The sequence below is a fragment of the Lithobates pipiens genome, unplaced genomic scaffold (genome assembly GCF_037356315.1).
Source record: "Lithobates pipiens isolate NorthernLeopardFrog02 unplaced genomic scaffold, aLitPip1_a1.2 Scaffold_8, whole genome shotgun sequence".
In the NCBI taxonomy this organism is placed as follows: domain Eukaryota; kingdom Metazoa; phylum Chordata; class Amphibia; order Anura; family Ranidae; genus Lithobates; species Lithobates pipiens.
The window spans coordinates 237,923,481-237,943,117 of record NW_027507903.1 but is presented as its reverse complement, the minus strand read 5'-3'; the positions used below and the strand labels follow the sequence as shown (position 1 = coordinate 237,943,117).

General features: G+C 42.1%; 1 protein-coding gene across 1 annotated transcript in view; it reads left to right on the top strand.

Moving 5' to 3' along the window:
- The window catches only part of TRHDE (thyrotropin releasing hormone degrading enzyme), a 1,116,537-nt gene that overhangs the window by 814,649 nt on the left and 282,251 nt on the right, over nucleotides 1–19,637 (top strand). The window contains exons 8-9 of the mRNA XM_077468366.1: nucleotides 14,600–14,665; nucleotides 15,033–15,220. Of these exons, the coding sequence (XP_077324492.1) occupies nucleotides 14,600–14,665; nucleotides 15,033–15,220 (254 nt within the window). The remainder of the gene's footprint in view (nucleotides 1–14,599; nucleotides 14,666–15,032; nucleotides 15,221–19,637) is intronic.

Genomic DNA, 19,637 nt, shown 5'->3' with positions numbered 1-19,637 from the left:
TGAAAAGAACTAACCTCAGAGGGCTCTTGGTCATACACATTCATGAATACCCATGTACAGTTTATTTATCTTTAGCCTATCTTTACAGAAGAGGCAACCTACATTTGAAAGGCCTTGCTGAAACCCCCACAACACCCCATCTTAAGGAAACAGTTTTTGCCATATTCGATCACCTACTGGAGGATACTGACACTTCCAACATGATCCAAAGCTGGTTCAGTCTAATTCCATGATAAAAAAAGAAATCCCTCAGAAAGCTTGGCAAAAATGACCGATCAAATTTGACAGAGAAACCCTGCAAATGTTGATGAACTTGTCTAGAAACACATGCCAATGGTGGGCACTCATACACCCTTTACTGGACAAAATCTGGTTGTCCAGACAACTTACCAGAGGGCATGTACCCTCTATCTCATTGTGCATAAGGATTCTGCTGATTTTCAGTCCAGACCCACATGGTTTGCTACAACCAACCATCCCTTTACTTTTAAATTTCTGCCTCTATTTGGTCTCTTCGTGAGATGGCCAGTGTTTCTACCTATTGCATACAATAGACTGTTGCCTGTGGCTGTCTCACTAGCTCTCTAGCCCTCTCCTTTGGGATGCAAGTCATTATCTTTTCATTATCTGATGATTTGGGGCCTTGTGTTTCTTGCAGCAGGCAAATGGGTAGTTCTTATTGTGGTTATGGTCAGACCGGGCAATAAAGGAATGTCCATGGGTTTCAGAACTACTTGGGATAAGGGTCACTGGCCACCAGCACAAATGTTTTTCTTGGACGTTTTATTAGTTTAACTTTTTGGTATGGTTTTTGAAAGGGATTGTTTCAGTGTTTTGTTTTATGTTAATATGTCTATGGTTATTTTTTCCAAGGTATACAACCTATGGGGGGAAAATGTCACTACATAAGGGCTTACCTGGTGCTCTTACATTGGAGTCATATTTACTTACCAGCAGTCAGCTGGCTGCCAAAATCCTCCCCTACACTGGTCTAAAGCCTCTTACCCTTCCTTTACTGTAGAGGTAGGACAATCTTGCTTCTAAACCCTCACTGTTGTTGTCATGCAGAGGAGACTCGGTAGCTGAGATGTTGCACCGTTTCTGTAGATTACCCTCCTACAGGGGATGTGCTTTCTCCAGAGTCAGGAGAGACATTTTTTTCATTTGCCAGCGATCTTCAGCCACAATACCCCCATGGGTACAGGGTCACTGATGCGGGCATTGCTGGGGAACTGTCTTAAATGGCTACAAACTCTTCTGGCTTGTTTCAGAATATCTTGTAACCCAGGGTACCTATCAAAGAACTGCTGCACCAGCAGATTGAGGACATGTGCAGACAGCAGGTTTGTGTTGTTGCACACCACTATTCCTGGCACAAGTTGAAGCAGGGTTAGCCACCTTTGAGCCTGCTTCTGCAGAGCTGTAAGAATCTTTGCCCCAGTGTGGCCTCTGTCCCCAGGCATACCAGCTGCAGCACATGCCATTTTTTGGTCTGAGTTGTTGAATAGACTTTTGAATGCTTCTTTAAGTCAGCCAAAGAAGGCATTGATGATGATGAGTAGGATAAGGAGGAGGTAGAGGGGAATGCCTAATTTCCAGAAAAGTAAGTAAGCAACTCACACCATGAAAAAAAAATGTCCCTAGATGTAAAGCCAATGCCAATCACACCATCTAACAAAGTAGAGCCTTGTCAATAATGACAATCTGCAGCTTGATGTGTGCACACCACCCGACAATGTCTACGCATCACCTTGGTGACCTGTCATAGAAATTGTGACATCATCTGCCCACTTCTCCACCTCAGCCACTCAGAGAATGCCATGTATTGATTGATAAAAATACAAGGCTTCTCATGAATGACAGAGAAGCACTCAACACAACTCTCTTTATATTGGCAACAGAAGGTACATTGCCAGCACTGCAATTAAAAAACAGCACCCCTTACTCTATGTAATTAATGCTACTACAATCCATTACAACTAATACAGTGACCCCATTTCTTAGCAATGGAAATGATTTGTTTTGGTCAGCTTCAGTGGTCGCCCATCCATAGAGTGAGCACAAGCCGCCCCCCTATCCTAGAACACCAGAGCCGCTGCTCATGATCCACGATCCACCTATATGGGGTGAGTGCCAGATTGACCGGCAGATGGGGGTGGGGTAGTGCCACGTCGCCAGCCCCCCAGGGAGGTTGTTGTTTGTCGACCCCCCAAAGAAAAACCCACCAGCCACCGCTGGTCCACTTGATCAAAATTAACTATTTAACATGAAATGAAACATGGAATACTACTTTAATAGCTTAATTGATAATATGTGATGTTTGATGTTTCTGTAGTGAAATAGACTAAATTAAAGAATTTGTAAAATAAAAAGGCACGCATGGTTTAACCACTTCAAGTCCAAACACTTTCACCCCCTTCCAGTCCAGGGCAGCTTTAAGCACTGTCACAGTTTGAATGAAAATTGCGCGGACATGCAACACTGTACCCATATGACATTTTTATAATTTTTCTCACACAAATAGAGCTTTCTTTTGGTAGTATTTGATCACTACTGTTTTTTTTTATTTTGTTATAAAACTTTGCAAATGAATAATATTTCTTCGCAAATTTGGGTCAAAATGTGTTCTGCTACATTTTTGGATAAAAATAACCCACAACAGTGTCTATTATTTAGTCTGTGTGAAAGTTATAGAGTCTACAAACTAGGGGATATATATCTGAAAATTGATCAGTTGAGACTCTAAAATGCTGGATGCTGGTATGACTTATGGCAGTGATCAGGACACTAGTATGGGCTATGGAAGTGATCAGGACATTGATATGAGGTATGGCGGTTATCAGGATGCTGGTATGTTGGTGATCAGAACTTTATTATGGGGTATGGGGGTGATCAGGATGCTGGTATGTTGGTGATCAGGACTTTATTATGGGGTATGGCGGTGATATGGATGCTGGTATGGAGTATGGTGGTGATCAGGATGCTGGTATGGGTATGCGATGATCAGAATGCTAGTATAGGGTATGGCAGTGATCAGGATTCTGGCATAACATATGGGGTAATCAAAACACTGATATGGGGTATGGCAGTGATCAGGATGCTGGTATGGGGTATGGTGGTGATCAGGGCACTGGTATGGTATATGGTGATGATCAGGGCACTGGTATGGCATATGGCAGTGATCAGGGCGCTGACAGGATGTATAGTGAAGATCAGGGCACTGGTATGGCAGTGATCAGGAAATTGGTATGGTGTATGACAGTGTTTTTGTGAGCAAAAAAAGTGTGACACTTGACAAAGGAGCACACATGCGCCTCACAGACTTTGCGCATGCTCTGAAACATATTGTGTTCATCTGCCAGCTCTGAAATCACATGCTGTTTCCATGAGCCGTTCGTTACCTCTCCCCCACAGGACATAGCCGGCTTCCTCTCCGGCTCCTTGTGGCTCATGGAAACCTGATTGGTACCTTCGGGAAACATGCCACTGACACCGGCCAGATCCCCAGGACATTGCTCTTCCTGATGAGTATTTCTGTACTAATTTTAATGTAAGTGCTTATGAAATTTCTGCCTTATTGAATAAACATTTCACTCAGAGGCGCTTTTCTGTTTTTGCTTTTCTATATTGATCTCGAGTTGACTTAACTTTGGAGAAGAGCAGCCCTTTGTGAGGACAATTGTATTATTCTGATCCATCCCTCCAGACACGCCAATCAGTATCATTTATCGTACATTTTCGATTTTAAATATATGTGGACATATATTACCCTAATTTTAATATTTATTTACAATCATTGTGAGCCATCATACCAGTGCTCTGAGTGCCAGCATCTGTGGTTATTGTGAGCAATGGGACAGGTGACAGGACTGGCTGCATTTTTCCCCAGGTGACCGGCCACCGGGCCTCAGGGTACATGCTCTGTGAGCTACACAGGAGCTACCCATTCAAGGTGCGTTTTGTTAACCCACATTGGCACTGCTTCCCATCCACCATTTAAAGGCAATGGGTTGATGGGAAGTAGTTATTTATGGAAAAAGTATGCACGTTCTTAACTGGCAAAAACTTTAAAGCCAAACTCTAGTTTACAAAAAAAAAGAAAAACCCAGCCATTACTGCAATAAAAAAAAGTTCTTGATGCAATACTCCTCTCTGACTCTGGCCTTCACAGACTCACCTCTCTGTGGTTATGTCTTCCTGGTTGACAGACACTGCATCATTCAACTCACTTCCTGTGAGGCCAGGGAATTCTGTATTTTCCCTCTGGAAAAATATTACCAGACCAGGGAGTGACATAACTTCATCATGAGGCAGCACTCTATGCAGCATTCAGAACCCATCATTGGAGGAAGAGCACCCACAATGCTAACTGTCCAGACAGGAGACACCTGAAAAAAGTGTATGTATAAAGATTTAAAAAAAGGACATCATGTGCTTCAAGAAGGTTGAGGACTAGCAGGGGGGGGGGGGAAGTTGGAGTTGGACTTTAACCAAATGCTTTATATAGTTGCTAATTAGTCCTGGACAGTGGTTATTTTGACCCATAAGTGTTTTTGTTTAAGCCTACTCTAGTTAATTTTTGTGGTGGTTGTCACTCTAGAGTTTAGAATGGCACTGGTAGTAAGAGAAGCATAAGTTCTGACCGTTCTCTATTGTAAGTTATATACACAGAGTAAGAGTGCTTTCTAAATATAGTGGGCCTGTGTGCAAGACCATACGTCTCTTCTTGAAGACTTGTAGTCTCCACCAGAAAGCCATGAAACAAGTTCACAATTTAGGAACACAATTAGGAGACAAAACATTTTGTCACCAGATAGCAGGGAGTGCTTGAAAACTGACTTTTTTTGTCAGGTTTACCAATTATTATTTTACTGAAAACCGTGGTCCTGAAGAAACTGAAAATGTCTTTTGAAATTACATCAATATGTTAAAGCTTGTTTTTTTAGTGATTAGTTTTACACATAGATATGTTTACAATTCTTGAAAAGTATTTAATGCTAACTGTAAAATGTAAATTTTTAAGAATGTTTTAGTTTTAGCATTTGTGGGAGGTTTTTCAGTGATGAACAATAGGTTGGCTTTAAATGCTAAACTCATGATTGCTCATATCTGCTTTGTGTGCACTTTTCAATACCAAAACCTTGTCATTTCAAAGCCTAATGTAAGGGTTTAGCAAACTTATAATGTAAAAATGTCACATGTTAAATAAAATATATTCTGTACTAACTTTTTACTAAAAGTTTTGCACATGCTTCCTTTTTTTATTCTGACTACTGAACTCTTATCTATATAGCTAACTAGTATATGTACTGTTGTGCTCATAAGTTTACATACCCTGGCAAAATTTATGATTTCTTTGCCATTTTTAAGAGAATATGAATGATAACACAAAAATGTTTCTTTCACTCATGGTTAGTGTTTGGCTGAAGCCATTTATTATCAATCAACTATGTTTACTCTTTTTGAATCATAATGACAACAGAAACTACCCAAATGACCCTGATCAAAAGTTTACATAGCTCAGTTCTTAATACCGTATATTGCCCCCTTTAACATCAATGACAGCTTGAAGTCTTTTGTGCTATTTGTGGATCAGGCTCTTTATCTTATCAGATGGTAAAGCTGGCCATTCCTCTTGGCAAAAAGCCTCCAGTTCCTGTAAATTTTTGGTCTGTCTTGCATGAACTGCACGTTTGAGATCTCCCCTGAGTGGCTTTAATGATATTGAGGTCAGGAGACTGAGATGGCCACTCCAGAACCTTCACTTTATTCTGCTGTAGCCAATGACAGGTCGACTTGGCCTTGTGTTTTGGATCATTGCCATGTTGGAATGTCCAAGTATGTCCCATGCGCAGCTTCTTGGTTGATGAATGCAAATGTTCCTCTGGTATTTTTTGATAACCTACTGCATTCATCTTTCCATCAATTTTGACCAAATTTCCTGTGCCTTTGTAGCTCATATATCCCCAAAACACCAGTGGTCCACCTCCGTGTTTCACAGTAGGAAAGGAGTACCTTTCATCAAAGGTCTAGTTGACTCCTCTCCAAGTGTAGGGTTTATGGCTGTGGCCAAAAAGCTAAATTTTGGACAAATTACTCCAAATTACTTTGTGCCAGAAGGTTTGAAGCTTGTCTCTGCGCTGTTTGGCGTATTGAAAATGAGATACTTTGTGGCATTTGCGTAGTAATGGCTTTCTTCTGGTGACTTGACCATGCAGCCCATCTTTCTTCAAGTGCCTCCTTATTGTGCATCCTGAAACAACCACACCACATGTTTTCAGAAAGTCCTGTATTTCACCTGTTGTTTGTGGGTTTTTCTTTGCATACCGAACAATTTTCCTGTCAGTTGTGGCTGAAATTTTTGCTGGTCTACCTCACCATAGTTTTGTTTCAATAGAACCCCTCATTTTCCACTTCTTGATCAGAGAGTTTGAACGCTGCTGACTGGCATTCTCAATTGCTTGGGTATCTTTTTATATCCGTTTCCTGTTTTTACCCTTTCTCACAGATCCTTTGAAATTTTGCCTTCCCCATGACTCAGAATCTAGAAACGTCAGAGCAGCACTGGGTGAAAGATGCAGGGGTCTGTCAGGAGTCCAGAAACTTTTATACACACACGTTAATTACAAGCAAACAGATCACAGGTGAACATGGTTACCCTTAATAGACGATCAAACCACTTTGTGTCAACTTGTGTGCATGTTATCAAGCCAAAATCACAAGATGTAAACTTTTGATCAGGGTTATTTGGGTAGTTTCTGTTGTCATTATTTAAAAAGAGTAAACACAGTTGATTGATAATAAATGGCTTCAGCCAAACACTAACCATGAGTGAAAGAAATGTTTTTGTGTTATCATTCATATTCTCTGAAAAATTGCCAAGAAATCATAAATTCTGCCAGGGTTTGTAAACGTATGAGCAAAACTTTATCTAAAATGTCATAATTTCCCTTAATCCTCTGCATACCAGTATTCAGAAATAGAAATGATCAATAGTATGAGCAAGTGAGGGCTCTATTGCATTGCAGAGATCTGTCATACAGGGGGGCAAGAGTATATAAGGGTGATATAATTTAACTACTTCCCAACCAAGGTACATATATATATACATCCTTGTTGGGAAGTGGTTGTACTGAGATCATGGCTACAGCTGCAGCCATGACCCGGTATCTAAATTTGCAGGTGGTGATGGACTGTCCTGTAGAAGTGATCCAAGTGGCTTTGCAGCCACCTGATCATGTTTACAAAATGCAGAATGGGGCTTTACTCCGGTTACTTCCCACGCCATTTCTGGACCCTCCAGGGCAAACGGGAGACTGGGTCCAGTGCATCATGTATGGCCATCTGAGCATAGAGGGGAAGGTACATCCATACTTTACTCACCTCTGTAAAAGAGGATTTTGACACTTTCAGTTTCAGTTTGGGTTTACAAGCCATTGCCAACCACAAAAGCATCTAATTAAAATGATCTCAGTTTGATCAGATGCATTTAAGGACATATGAGAGATCTGGGATCTAATAGACCCCAGATCTCTCAATAAAGAGTATGTGTCACTGCCCATGCATGTGTGAGAGCAATAATTCTAGTACCACTCCTACTGTTTAATTATCTTGTAAAGGCTTTTAAAGCATTGCTTTTGGATAATTTAGTGTACCATAGTTTGTCGCCATTCCACAGACAAATACAACTTTAAAGCATGACATGTTAGTTATATATTTACTCAGTGTGACATCATCATTTATATTTTGGCAAAAAAATGGATATTGTATTGCGTTTGTGTGCACCAAAATTTGTTAATGTATCTTTTCCTGAAAATTTGTGTTTGATAAACCACTGTGCAAATATTATCTGACAATAAAAAATTGCAACAATGACCATTTTATTGTCCAGGGCCCTTGCTGCCTTTAGAAAATATATAATGTTTGGGGGTTCTTACTAATTTTCTACCACAAAAAGCTGCTTTTAACATGCACGTGAGACAATAGGCTACAGACTGAATGATCACTGTGATAGTGTCATGATCACTTAGTGCCCCCGTTCCTCATTCCAGCACCTGGGTATTGGCTGTTGCTTTTCCCCTGTCAAGCTTTTAACAAAATTTTCTGTCAAGATGGACTCTGCACAGGCCCGTTTATTTGCTGAGGAAATGTGTAAACTGACACGTCAGGTCCAAGAATTGTCTTTGAGTGTAGACGCACCTCCAGCAGTAACGCAGGAGAAGGAGCCCAAAGTTAACCCACCTGAAGGTTTTTCTGGTGACCCCCATGTGTTTTCAAACTTTAAAAATAGTTGTATGCTATACTTTAAGGTCAAACAACACTCCTTTGGTTCTGAAGCACAGCGGGTCAGCCTGATTATTACATGGTTGCAGGGGGATCCCCAGTCTTGAGCTTTTAGTCTTTCGGCAGATGATCCAGCCAGAGGGTCAGTTTTACTCTATGATGATCCTGATCCTGCCCACTTAGAAGAAGTTAATCTTAAGTTATTACATCAGGGTAAATGCACCGCTGAGCAATACTGTTCTAATTTGTGCCGCTGGGCACCCGACACGGAATGGAATGACCCTGCTCTAAGAAGCCAATTTAGGTTAGGCTTATCCAATTCCATCAAGGACTGCTTAGTTCACTACCCTGAATCAAAGTCATTGAATGAAGCTATGCAAGAAGCCATCTGTATAGACAGGCGTTTATAGGAAAGGCATACAGAGAGGTTTGTTCCTTTGCCCTCTAGTACGCTGCGCACCTTTTCTTCTTTTCCTGAGCCCTCTCAGCCTCTGCAGCCCATGCAAATTGGTGCTACCCATTTATCCTCTAGGGAAAAGGCTAGAGGGAAATATCAGGGTTTCTGCTTATAATGTGGTAACCATGGCCACTTTGTCACTAGCTGTCCTAATAGGCAGAGAAATGCCATGAGTCTGGTGTGAGTGGGGTCTGCTTCCATAGACCATACTGTGTCTGTTTCCCTCAGAGATGGCTTATTTGTTCCTACACAACTTAGTTCTTAGTTTTCTCACCACCTCTCTCCGCTTTCATTGATTCTGGTGCTGCTAGCAATTTCATTGATAGGGACCTAGCACACAGTCTACAGATTCCAATGACTAAGTTGCACACACCCTTCTCAGTCTTAGCTTTTGATAATTCCCCCTTGTCCATGGGTCTGGTGACCTTGTGTATGGTACCTATTACCCTGACCATTGGGGAATTTTACAGGGAAACAATCAGCTTCTACCTGATCTCTTCTCTTGCTTATCCCCTTATCTTGGATATTCCTGGCTTACACTTCACAACCCACACACAGACTGGGCTGCAGAGGAGTTTGGGTCCTGGTCCCAGACCTGCATCCAGAATTGTGTTAAGACCACTGACCAGTTGCCCATGTATAACTCTTGTGTGGCCAGTACCAGTCATGTGCCTTTATTACAGTCCTATTCAGATCCTGATCATGACAACATTTCCAAATAGGACTCTGTCATAACAAAAGACGCTGAGAAGTCTATTGAATTCTCTATGGGCCACCTCTCCAGCCAATTACACCCTGAATCCTCTCTTCCTAGAAACCAAGCTTATCCATTGTCTCATAGCCTTGAGCCTTGTTTGGAAACTTCCTCTAAGTCCTCAAAAGTCTAGCCCCCTGGATTACCCCTACCTTTGCTTGTCGCTAAACTCCCTTGGATGCACGCACAGGCTAACTTGTCTGCAAGTTCCACTGCCGCTACACCTGGTGATGCAATTCAGAGAGTCGCCACACCTAGTGATATGATTCAGATAGTCGCTACACCTGGTGATGTGATTCAGAAAGTCGCTACAAGTGGTAATGTGATTCAGACAGTTGCTGCGCCTGGCAATGTGATTCAGACAGTCGCTACACCTGGCGATGTGGCCCAGTCGGCCACTGCATCAAGTATTCCAGTTCAGCCCATGCCCATTGAACTTTCTGCTTTTTCTTATTCTGGACTCTTTGGTCATGCTGTTCCGATTTTTGCTACACCTGGCGATGTGGCCCAGTTGGCCACTGCATCAGTTATACCAGTCCAGCCCATGCCCATCAAACTTTCTGTTTTTTATTATCCAGGACTTTCTGGTGATGCGATGCAGACAGTTGCTGCATTTGGCGATGCGGCTCGGTTGACCACTGCATCAATTGGGCCGGTCTGGTCCATGCCCATTGTGCCACCTGCTTTTTTTTATTCAGGGCTTTCTGTAACCTGGCCTCACCCTACTTCTCTAACCGGTCTAGGAGGTTCAAGCCATCCTTTGGATAAACTGCCTCATTCGGTCAGGTGGGGCTTTCAATAATTTTTTCAGGGCTCTCTGTATTCCACTCGTGTTTCAGCTGTCCAGCTTGACCCCTGTGACACGTCCCCTGCTAACCAGCCTGACCTCATAGATCCACAGACCTCTGCCCAGTCTGATGGTCCTGTGCTGGATGTCCAACTGGTCTTTGAGGGTTCGGAGGCCCCTCTTCAGATGGGGGGTAATGTCACGATCACTTAGTGCCCCTGTTCCTCATTCCAGCACCCGGGTGTTGACTATTTTTCCCTTGTCTTTGTTCACCTGCAAGGTGATTGATCTAATCAGTCACCTGATATAAGCAAACCGAACACTCTATCCCTCACTTGTGATAGAGACAGTTACCTGCATTTTTCCTGATCAAGCCTCACGTTTCTCTGCCTTGCTTTGCTGTTGGGTTTCCCTGTGTATGACCTGGATTGGATATTGGACGATTCCCTGAACTTAGCCCGCCTTTCACCTAGACTGTCATTGGATTGGATATTGGACTATTGCATGAACTCAGCCTGCCTTATTACCTGGACCATCTTAGAACCACGCTATCTGCTAAACTACAAGTAGTCTGTTGTTTGCTCTGTCCGCGTCTGCCCTGGTGTGGTGGCCAGGCACTATAGCATTGTGTATATCTCCTGGGGGCAACCAAGTACCGGTAGGCCTGCTTGTCTTAAGGGAAAGGGGGCTGCTATAGGTGAAGCACACAGTAGCTAACTATAGTGTCTGACCACCTGCATTGAGGTAGATGTGACATTCATGACAGATAGCCATCATGTAATCTGCTTCCGGTTCCCCCGGTTTTCCAATTGTTAATAGGAGACCCGGGGCTGTCACTAACAGGTCTGGTCTTAGTGCTGGGAGTGCGCTTCCAGCAGAAACAGAGTGAAACATATACATCTGGTAAAATAAGTATTGAACACATCACCATTGTATTTGGGATCATTGTCTTTCTTAAATGTCCACCCTCATCTCATCTTCATCATCCTGGTAGATGGCAGAAGATTTTTATTGAGAATGTCTTGGTACATGTTTCCATTCCAGTACCGTATGCTGAAAAACAGCCCCACTCCATGATGTTCCCACCTCCAAACTTCACTGTTGGTACAGGGGTGTTTTTGGGGTGATGTGCAGTGCCATTTGACCTCCAAACATGGTGTTTATTATGGCATCACAAGAGTTCAATTTTGGTCTCATCTGACCAGACTATATTCTCCCAGTATTCCACAGGCTTGTCTAAATGTTGTGCAGCAAGCTTTAACCACTTCACCTCCGGAAGGATTTATCCAGGCAATTTTTTGTGATACGACACTCTAAATCTAAGGGGTAGATCTGAAATGAGTGGAAACTCTGCTGATTTTATCATCGAATCATGTGCAAGAGAAAATGCTGTTTTTTATTTTCCTTGCATATCCCCATCGGATCTACAGTGACTTTACTTCCAAGTGCAGTTGCAAAGTGGATTTGTCTTTAGTAAATATCCCCCAATATTTTGTAGTTTTTGCTATAATAAATATCCCAATATTTTTTTTCTTTAAATATTTTTAACCTTAGTTTAGGCTAATATGTATTCTTCTACATATTTTTGGTAAAAAAAAAAAAAATCACAATACGCATATATTGATTGGTTTGCACAAAAGTTATAATGTCTACAAAATAGGGGATAGATTTATGTCATTTTTATTTTTTTTACTAGTAATTGTGGTGATCTGTATTTTTTATCAGGACTACGACATTGCAGTGGACACTATTTTGGGACCATTGACACTTATACAGAGATCAGAGCTAAAAATAGCCACTGATTACTGTATAAATGTCACTGCCAGGGGAGGGGTTAACACTAGGGGGCGATCAAGGGGTTAACTGTGTTCTAACTATAGGGGGGCTGGGACTGACTAAGGGAGGAGAGAGATCAGTGTGCATACTTAATATGAACACACAATTTGTCTCCTCTCCCCTAAGGGAACTGGTATTTGTGTGCTTACACACACAGATCCCGGTTGTCGCTCTGTCACAAGCAATTGTGGGTACCTGACATCAGCTCCGGGACATGCAGCACATGAACGCACCTGCTGTGATGTCAAAGAGAAGTCACGTACAGTTACAGCGATTTGTGCAGCTGTGCCAACCTGCCACAGTATAACTGCAGCGGCTGGTCGACTAGTGGTTAAATGTGCTCAAACATGCTTTTTCTTCAGGAATGGAGTTTTGCATGGTGAGCGTGCACACATGCCATAGGGGTTGAGTGCATTACTTATTGTTTTCTTTGAAACAATTGTACCTGATAATTCTAGGTCTTTCCGAAGCTCTCCACAAGTGGTCCTTGGCTCTTCGACAACTCTTCTGATAATTCTTTTCACTTCTCTCTCAGAAATATTGCAAGGAACACCTGGTCATGGCCAGTCTATGGTGAAATGATGTTCTTTACATTTCCAAATTATGACCCCAACAGAGCTTATTGGAACATTCAGAAGTTTTGAAATCCTTCTTTAACCAATGCTATCAGTATGTTTTGCAACAATAAGGTTGCCAAGGTCTTGAGAGAGCTGTTTGCGTTTACCCATCATGAGTGGTTTCTTGTGTGACACCTTATAGGCCATCAGTTTAGACTGAATCAGCTGGTATTAATTTGCACTGACAAGGGGCAGAATTACTTTCTAATTACTGATAGATTTAAGCTGGTGTCTTGGCTTTCCATGTCTTTTTGCACCTCACTTGTTTTGGTTTCTTTGACTGTATGTATTGCATGGGTTGTTACCGACATGTGGTGAAAATTTAATGTCAATAGCACCCTTAGAAATATATTTACCTAGAAAAATAGTGACGTGTTCAATACTTATTTTACCTGCTGTATGTGGCATCCAGGATTAAAGCCCATTTCCTGGATGCTTCAAATATGTGTTATGTGGTTAGAATGAGTTAAATCTGTTGCTTTCATAAAAAATACAGTGGATGTTCTTGACCCATTCAGTTTTGAATTAGAGGCTGTACTTCTAATGCCCTGTACACACGGTCGGACTTTCCAATGGAAAATGTGCGATTGGATCATGTTGTCGGAAAATCCGAACGTGTGTGGGCTCCATCGGACTTTTTCCGTCAGAATTTCCGACACACAAAGCTTGAGAGCTGGATCTAAAATTGTCCCACAACAAAATACGATTGTTTAAATTCCGATTGTGTGTAAACAATTCCGATGGACAAAGTGCCACGCATGCTCAGAATAAATTACGAGAGGAAAACTATTGGCTACTGATCTCTTTATAGTCCCATCATACGCGTTGTACGTCACCGCATTCTGAATTTTCTGACAACTTTGTGTGACCGTGTGTATGCAAGACAAGTTTGGGCCAAAATCCGTCGGAAAAAATCAGATGGATTTTGTCGTCGGATTGTCCAACCATGTGTACAGGGCATTAGAGGTGCCTAGATGTGGTAGTGCAGCTCTACATACATGTGGAAAAAAAAATGAGGGTTTATTGCCCTTTCCATGTACAGATTTTCCCATATTTATATAGTTTCAAACTGATCAGAGCAGCTGCATTTTTAGAATTTAAATCTACTTTAATGTCTAACGTAGTAGCAAATTTAGTAATGAATTTCTGAAAGCTGTATGTTAGCATGCCAGTACCTAAAATGCCATTTCTGTGAGGCTAATGTCAAGCTTGGACTCCATTTTTTTGCGTGGCTACAAACTGGGCATGAACAACTAAATAGTATTGGTGTCAATGCATTCACAAACCAGGCTGAACACCTAACAGTATTTATTACGTACATAAGATGTTTGTGGTAATATACAGTACATTCTCTAAGCCAGTTGCACCCTATGTCCTATTCAGATTTGAGGAAGGAATGCCAGCGATTACATTGCACTTTGGAATTTAATTCTTACTGCAAAAAGTGAAGATCCCTTTAATCAGATATTTTGGAAGCGGTCCCTTCTTTAAATAAAATGAATATAGGTTGAAAGTTAAGCACTTCAAGTATGACTAATTTTGCTGTTTTTTTTTTTTTTTTTTAGTTTAAATCAGCAAAACTGCTAGTTACAAATGAAAATTAGCCTTTGAAACAAATACACACGCGATAATAAAATAACCCTGCCTTGAACTTGCACTAGCTTTATAAATATGGCCTCATGGATGAACTTATTGAAACACTATTTAAATAGGTAAAGGGACTAATACAGTGAAGTAATCATATATTTATTTTCTGCTTACGGTACCTTTTATGTGGTTCAGTAATAAACATTATTATTTTTAATAGTAACAAATATATTGTTCTATACGTCTTCAATATTCTGTTTACATTTGTTTGTTCCTAGGACTTCCTAACAACCCATAAGTTTGGTAATGCTGCAAGAAAGGATCTATGGAATACACTTTCAAAGGTACATTTAAATATTGTCCTTAATACAGGTAAAAAAGCAAAAAGCCTATTTGTAGTCTTTCTTCAACTAAGTGCTGTACTTAAGATGCGTCTAAAAGGCTGTATATAATTCTGAAGAAAAGCAAGATGCCCATTAATGGGCTATTGTTATATTACAAAACACATTGGTAGCTTGGTTCAATCAACCCAGTGCAGTGCAATATATGCTAATTTGTTTTTGAACCAAGGAAAAGAGAAGGTTTTTCTTGCAATATATTGCATGCTAAAATGTGCTAATGGTTGCTAGCTTCCTATTCATGATAATAAGGCTGTAATAGTTAATGGTATTTATGGAAGTCTGCAATAAGTGCTATAACTTATTTTCTAAGGTTTTGAAAAATGAAGGCAAATCTGTGAACATTCAAGAAGTGATGGATCAGTGGACACTTCAAATGGGATATCCTGTAATAACGATACTAAGAAATGAAACAGTAGAGGATGGAATAACAATCACTCAGGAGCACTTCCTATACAATATAGATGCAAATACACGAGACCTCGAGCAAAGGAATAATAGGTACAGTATATTTTCTTTTAGGTTTATGACTAAAGCTTTGCTTAAAATTTTTGTGCACTTTTGCCTTTTTACATTTTCTGCTGTACTGAGAATAATTATATTGTTTTTGTAATATGCATGTTGAATTGTGTATTTGTCCACAATATTCTACTACATTTTTGCTTAGGCTTTGTTTTAGTTGTGTTTTCCTTAATCTTATACAGTAAATGTGCACTTGTTCAGTTCTGAAATCGAAAGTCAAAGGGATGCTGTACATTGAATAATGTGACTGGATTCACAATATAGCATTACAAAAAAATAAAAAATTGTAGTGTAAGGTATCCATGGAAGTCCCTTGCATCCAGCTGGGTGATCTACAGTTCTAGCGGCACCAGGGGTATCCGAGGCTCCGAGGCTGGGGAGGATCAGCTCAGCAGATGGTAGGCGCGTCTGCTGTGATGGACAGGGGGCATGGCAGAGCCTGTGATCGGAGCATGCGTGCTCCTTAATCAGGCATAAGGGATGGCCATCTTTATTGAGGTCTTTTTATGGAAAAGGAAGGGCTCTAACAGCTGACACTGGCACTGCACAACTCCGCACAAGCTCAGGACCAAGCCAACTCACACAGACGGTTTGCCTCCCCAGCCCCACAACAGCTGGACTTGATGGACTGATCCCACTCCTTTGTATATGGAGATTGCACCGCCTGACACCATCAGGGCACAGATCCTGATATTTACCTTTAGTGCCCCCACACGGCCCCTATCTATTGGTATACAAACCACTTTACACCTCTCTACCTAATGCATGTAAGAAAATCATACAAGATCCAAACCTCACATCCTACTGTTACTCTATAGAAAGTTATAGGCAATCTCTATCTAATATGTGTGTTTGAAAATGGCATCCTAAGACCCCTTGGAGCCTAAAGCTTCTTGACCCCCCCCCCTCCATGCTCACAAATTGTAGCATTAGACAATCTAATCCCCTTAAACCTGATTGGCACTCCAGCTCCAAGGGCTCATACCCACTATTCAAAACATGTTTCTTGTATCATTTTGTGAAATATGATTTTACCTATTTGCAAGCCACAGTTGCTCTAGATCAGGGGTGGCCAACCAGACGAAGACCAAGAGCCATATTTTTTACCGAGTTACCGCAAAGAGCCACATCATACGCATGGGCACACATGAACATCACCCCATCCCTTCCTCATACACACATACTTTTGCTCAGCTGGATTTATTGTAAATGTCACACACTGTTTTAACACTACAAAGACCACAGGCCAGTCATTTTCATCAAGTCAGTAATCTTCCTTTGAAAGTACATCCATGTGACAGAAGACAGCAGCTCATCTAATTTCCAAAATACAAATTGTCTTACAAACGGTGAACTGGTCAGGATAACAATAAACAGTTAATGGGTCTTCTAGCCTGAACTAGCAGTACATTCTTCCAAAAAACATCACAGAAAGCATGCAGCACACACAGAGCTCTGGATAAATAAGTGAAACAAAGCTGAAATGGTTAACAGCCAGCCGTGTGTCACACTATCAATAGACAGAGAATGTGCTGAGCAGATCTTATCAGTGTTCAGGTGAAACAGCTATTAAAAAAAAAAAAAAAGTACAGAGCAAGACAGAGGGAGAAGGGAGGACAGATCAGTAACCTGCACACTTGTGGTCATACCTTTTTGTATCTCATCGGCTTCAGATACAGCGTGTTTCTCCTTCCTCTGCCCCCCTTCAGCCTCACTCCAGCGCCTATGTATTCAAATGTGGCGGGCTGGGGACACTACAAACTGATTGGCTGTTGATGTGTGGGAGGAGCGGAGGAGTGCAGAGACTCGGGCTGCCTGTCACTAAACCAGCCCACTGAACCATCGGCCCAGCCCGAACGCAAGAGCCGCAGGAAACCGATCAAAGAGCCGCATGCGGCTCGAGAGCCGCGGGTTGGCCACCCCTGCTCTAGATCATTACTAGATCTCATCTGAGCCTCTGTTAATGTTGTTAAACCAGTTGAGGCACTTGAAGCAACCGATCATGCGGGTTACCACCTAAGAAATTCAGTTGGGCCGTTTAACCCCTAGTGGCAGTCACTGTGCCACACCTCCTAGACCATGGACTCTGCTTTGGATTTACTCCATGGCACTGCTCCTTCCCCCCAGGCTCGTGAAGTGGCACTAGCCTTGGGGACAACATCCACCCAGGTTGCTACATCCTTATGTTTTTGTCATTTGTTACTACTTATAGTATACTACAAGGTCCTTCATTTCTCTTTTCTTTCCTGCCCCCCTTCCCTCCCCCCTCCACCCCTCAGGTGTTGCCTACTAAACTCCACCCCAAGATGCAATCACAACCATAACACATGCCTAACCTCAGAATGGGACCCCTAAATATACGTACTCTCAATGTAAAAAGGCTAAATTCTCCACGCAAATGGACCAAAGCCTTCAAAACTTTTACCACCACTAAGGCGTATGTTGTGTGCCTGCAAGACTCATTTCACTCCCTATCCACACCTAAACTCTTCCACTGAGCATACCCACAAGTGTACACAGCTTCAGCAAACTCCAAAAGTAGAGGCGTTCTTATTGCCTTCCACTGCTCCACTCCCTTTACACCTCTGGTTGAAAGACCCAGAAGGCTCATTGTATCAGGAATGCTGCTTGATTCCGAAGTAACGGTAGTTTCCTACTATTCACCAAACTCTAAACCTCTACCATTTCTTTCCCATTTGCTAGGTGTAGTTGATTCTCACAAAAGGGGCCCACTCTTTTTCTGTGGGGACTCTAACTAATCCCTATACCCCTTCCTAGACAATTCTCCCCAATCCCACCTTCAGCAAAACTCAGCTTTCAACACCTCTTACATTTCCATTCCCTAGTAGATTCCTGGCGTGAGTAAACTCCAGCACGACGCAAATACACAGTTTATTCCCATCAGTGTGAAAATCTCGAGAAACCAATTGAAATCAAGGAGGTTTTACTGGCCATAAAATCCTTGAAAACCCATAAACGCCCAGGCCTGACGGGTTATCAGCCACCTATTTTAAACAGTTTTCGGACCTCCTCACCCTGGTACTAGTCAAGACATTTAATGTCATCCTTGTTGGTCGCACATTCCGCCCTGAAACATTGACAGCTGCCACCTCTATGCTCCCAAAACCACAGACAGACGACGCATCTTGGTCAAACTGCCAACCCATTTCCCTCTTCAACCTAGACAACAAATTGTTGGCCAAAATAGTAGTTAATAGAAATCCACCACACCATCGGCTCCTTAATAGATAGAGACCAAGTAGGCTTTATCCCGACTCAACAGGCAGGGGACAACATCCGCTGCGCAATTCTCTTGACACATTTAGCACAAAAACACAATATTCCCCTATGCCACTTGTCTTCAATCAGAAAGGCATTTGATACAGTCTCCTGGCCCTACTTACAATTTATACTATACAATGAGGTTTTAACTCCCATTTCCTTTCCTGGATATTGGCTCTGTATGCTGACTCCACAGCCTTTGTCCGCTATATGGGCCACAAGTCAGAGACCTATAAGATCAAAAAAGGCACACGGCAGGGTTGTCCACTCTCACCACTCCTTTTCGCCCTAGTTATTGAACCCCTAGCCCAGTTAATCTGGGATAACCATGATATTAAAGAACTGGAAGTCGGTAGCCATCATCATAAATTGTGTCTTTTTGCAGACGATGTCCGACTCTTCATGTCATCTCCACCGACCTCCGCACCCAACTTAAGCTTCTGACAGACTTTGGCCGAATCTCTGGCCTACAAGTCAATCTGACAAAGGCCAAAGCCCTAAACAGCTCCAGCTTACTCTTGACCTGACACATCTACAAACCTCCCTCCCCTTCCCCTGGTCTATCCGCGACATCATGTACCTAGGAATTAAGCTCACAGTAACCCATCAGACCTTTACTCGGTCATCTATACCCTGATGCTTTCTCACCTCACCAGCATCCTCTCCCATTCTTCTGGACGGGTAGAATAACTGCCGTCAAAAAGACAATTCTCCCTAAAATATTATATCTATTCCGAGTTCTATCCATCCCAGTTCCAGGCTACTATCTCTGCATATTACAGAGATGAACATCTTCCTATATCTGGCATACCATTAGACCCCCTATTCCACATTCTACCCTCTACCTACCGAATATCAGGGGCCCTAGGCCTTCCACACTTCACAAAAGTACCACTATGCTGCTCAACTAGCCCAACTGCCACTCCACCACTGAAATACCCCTTTGGGTTTCCCTGGAATCCGTTGAATGCAACCCCCTCTCTGTTGCAAACCTCCTCTGGCTTCACCCATCCGATTGCCACACAATACATAACCAGGTTATACACCACTCTGTCTCTTTGGGACCATCTTAAGTCCAAGCATTCACTTCAATCTCCTCATAACCCCATGCTCT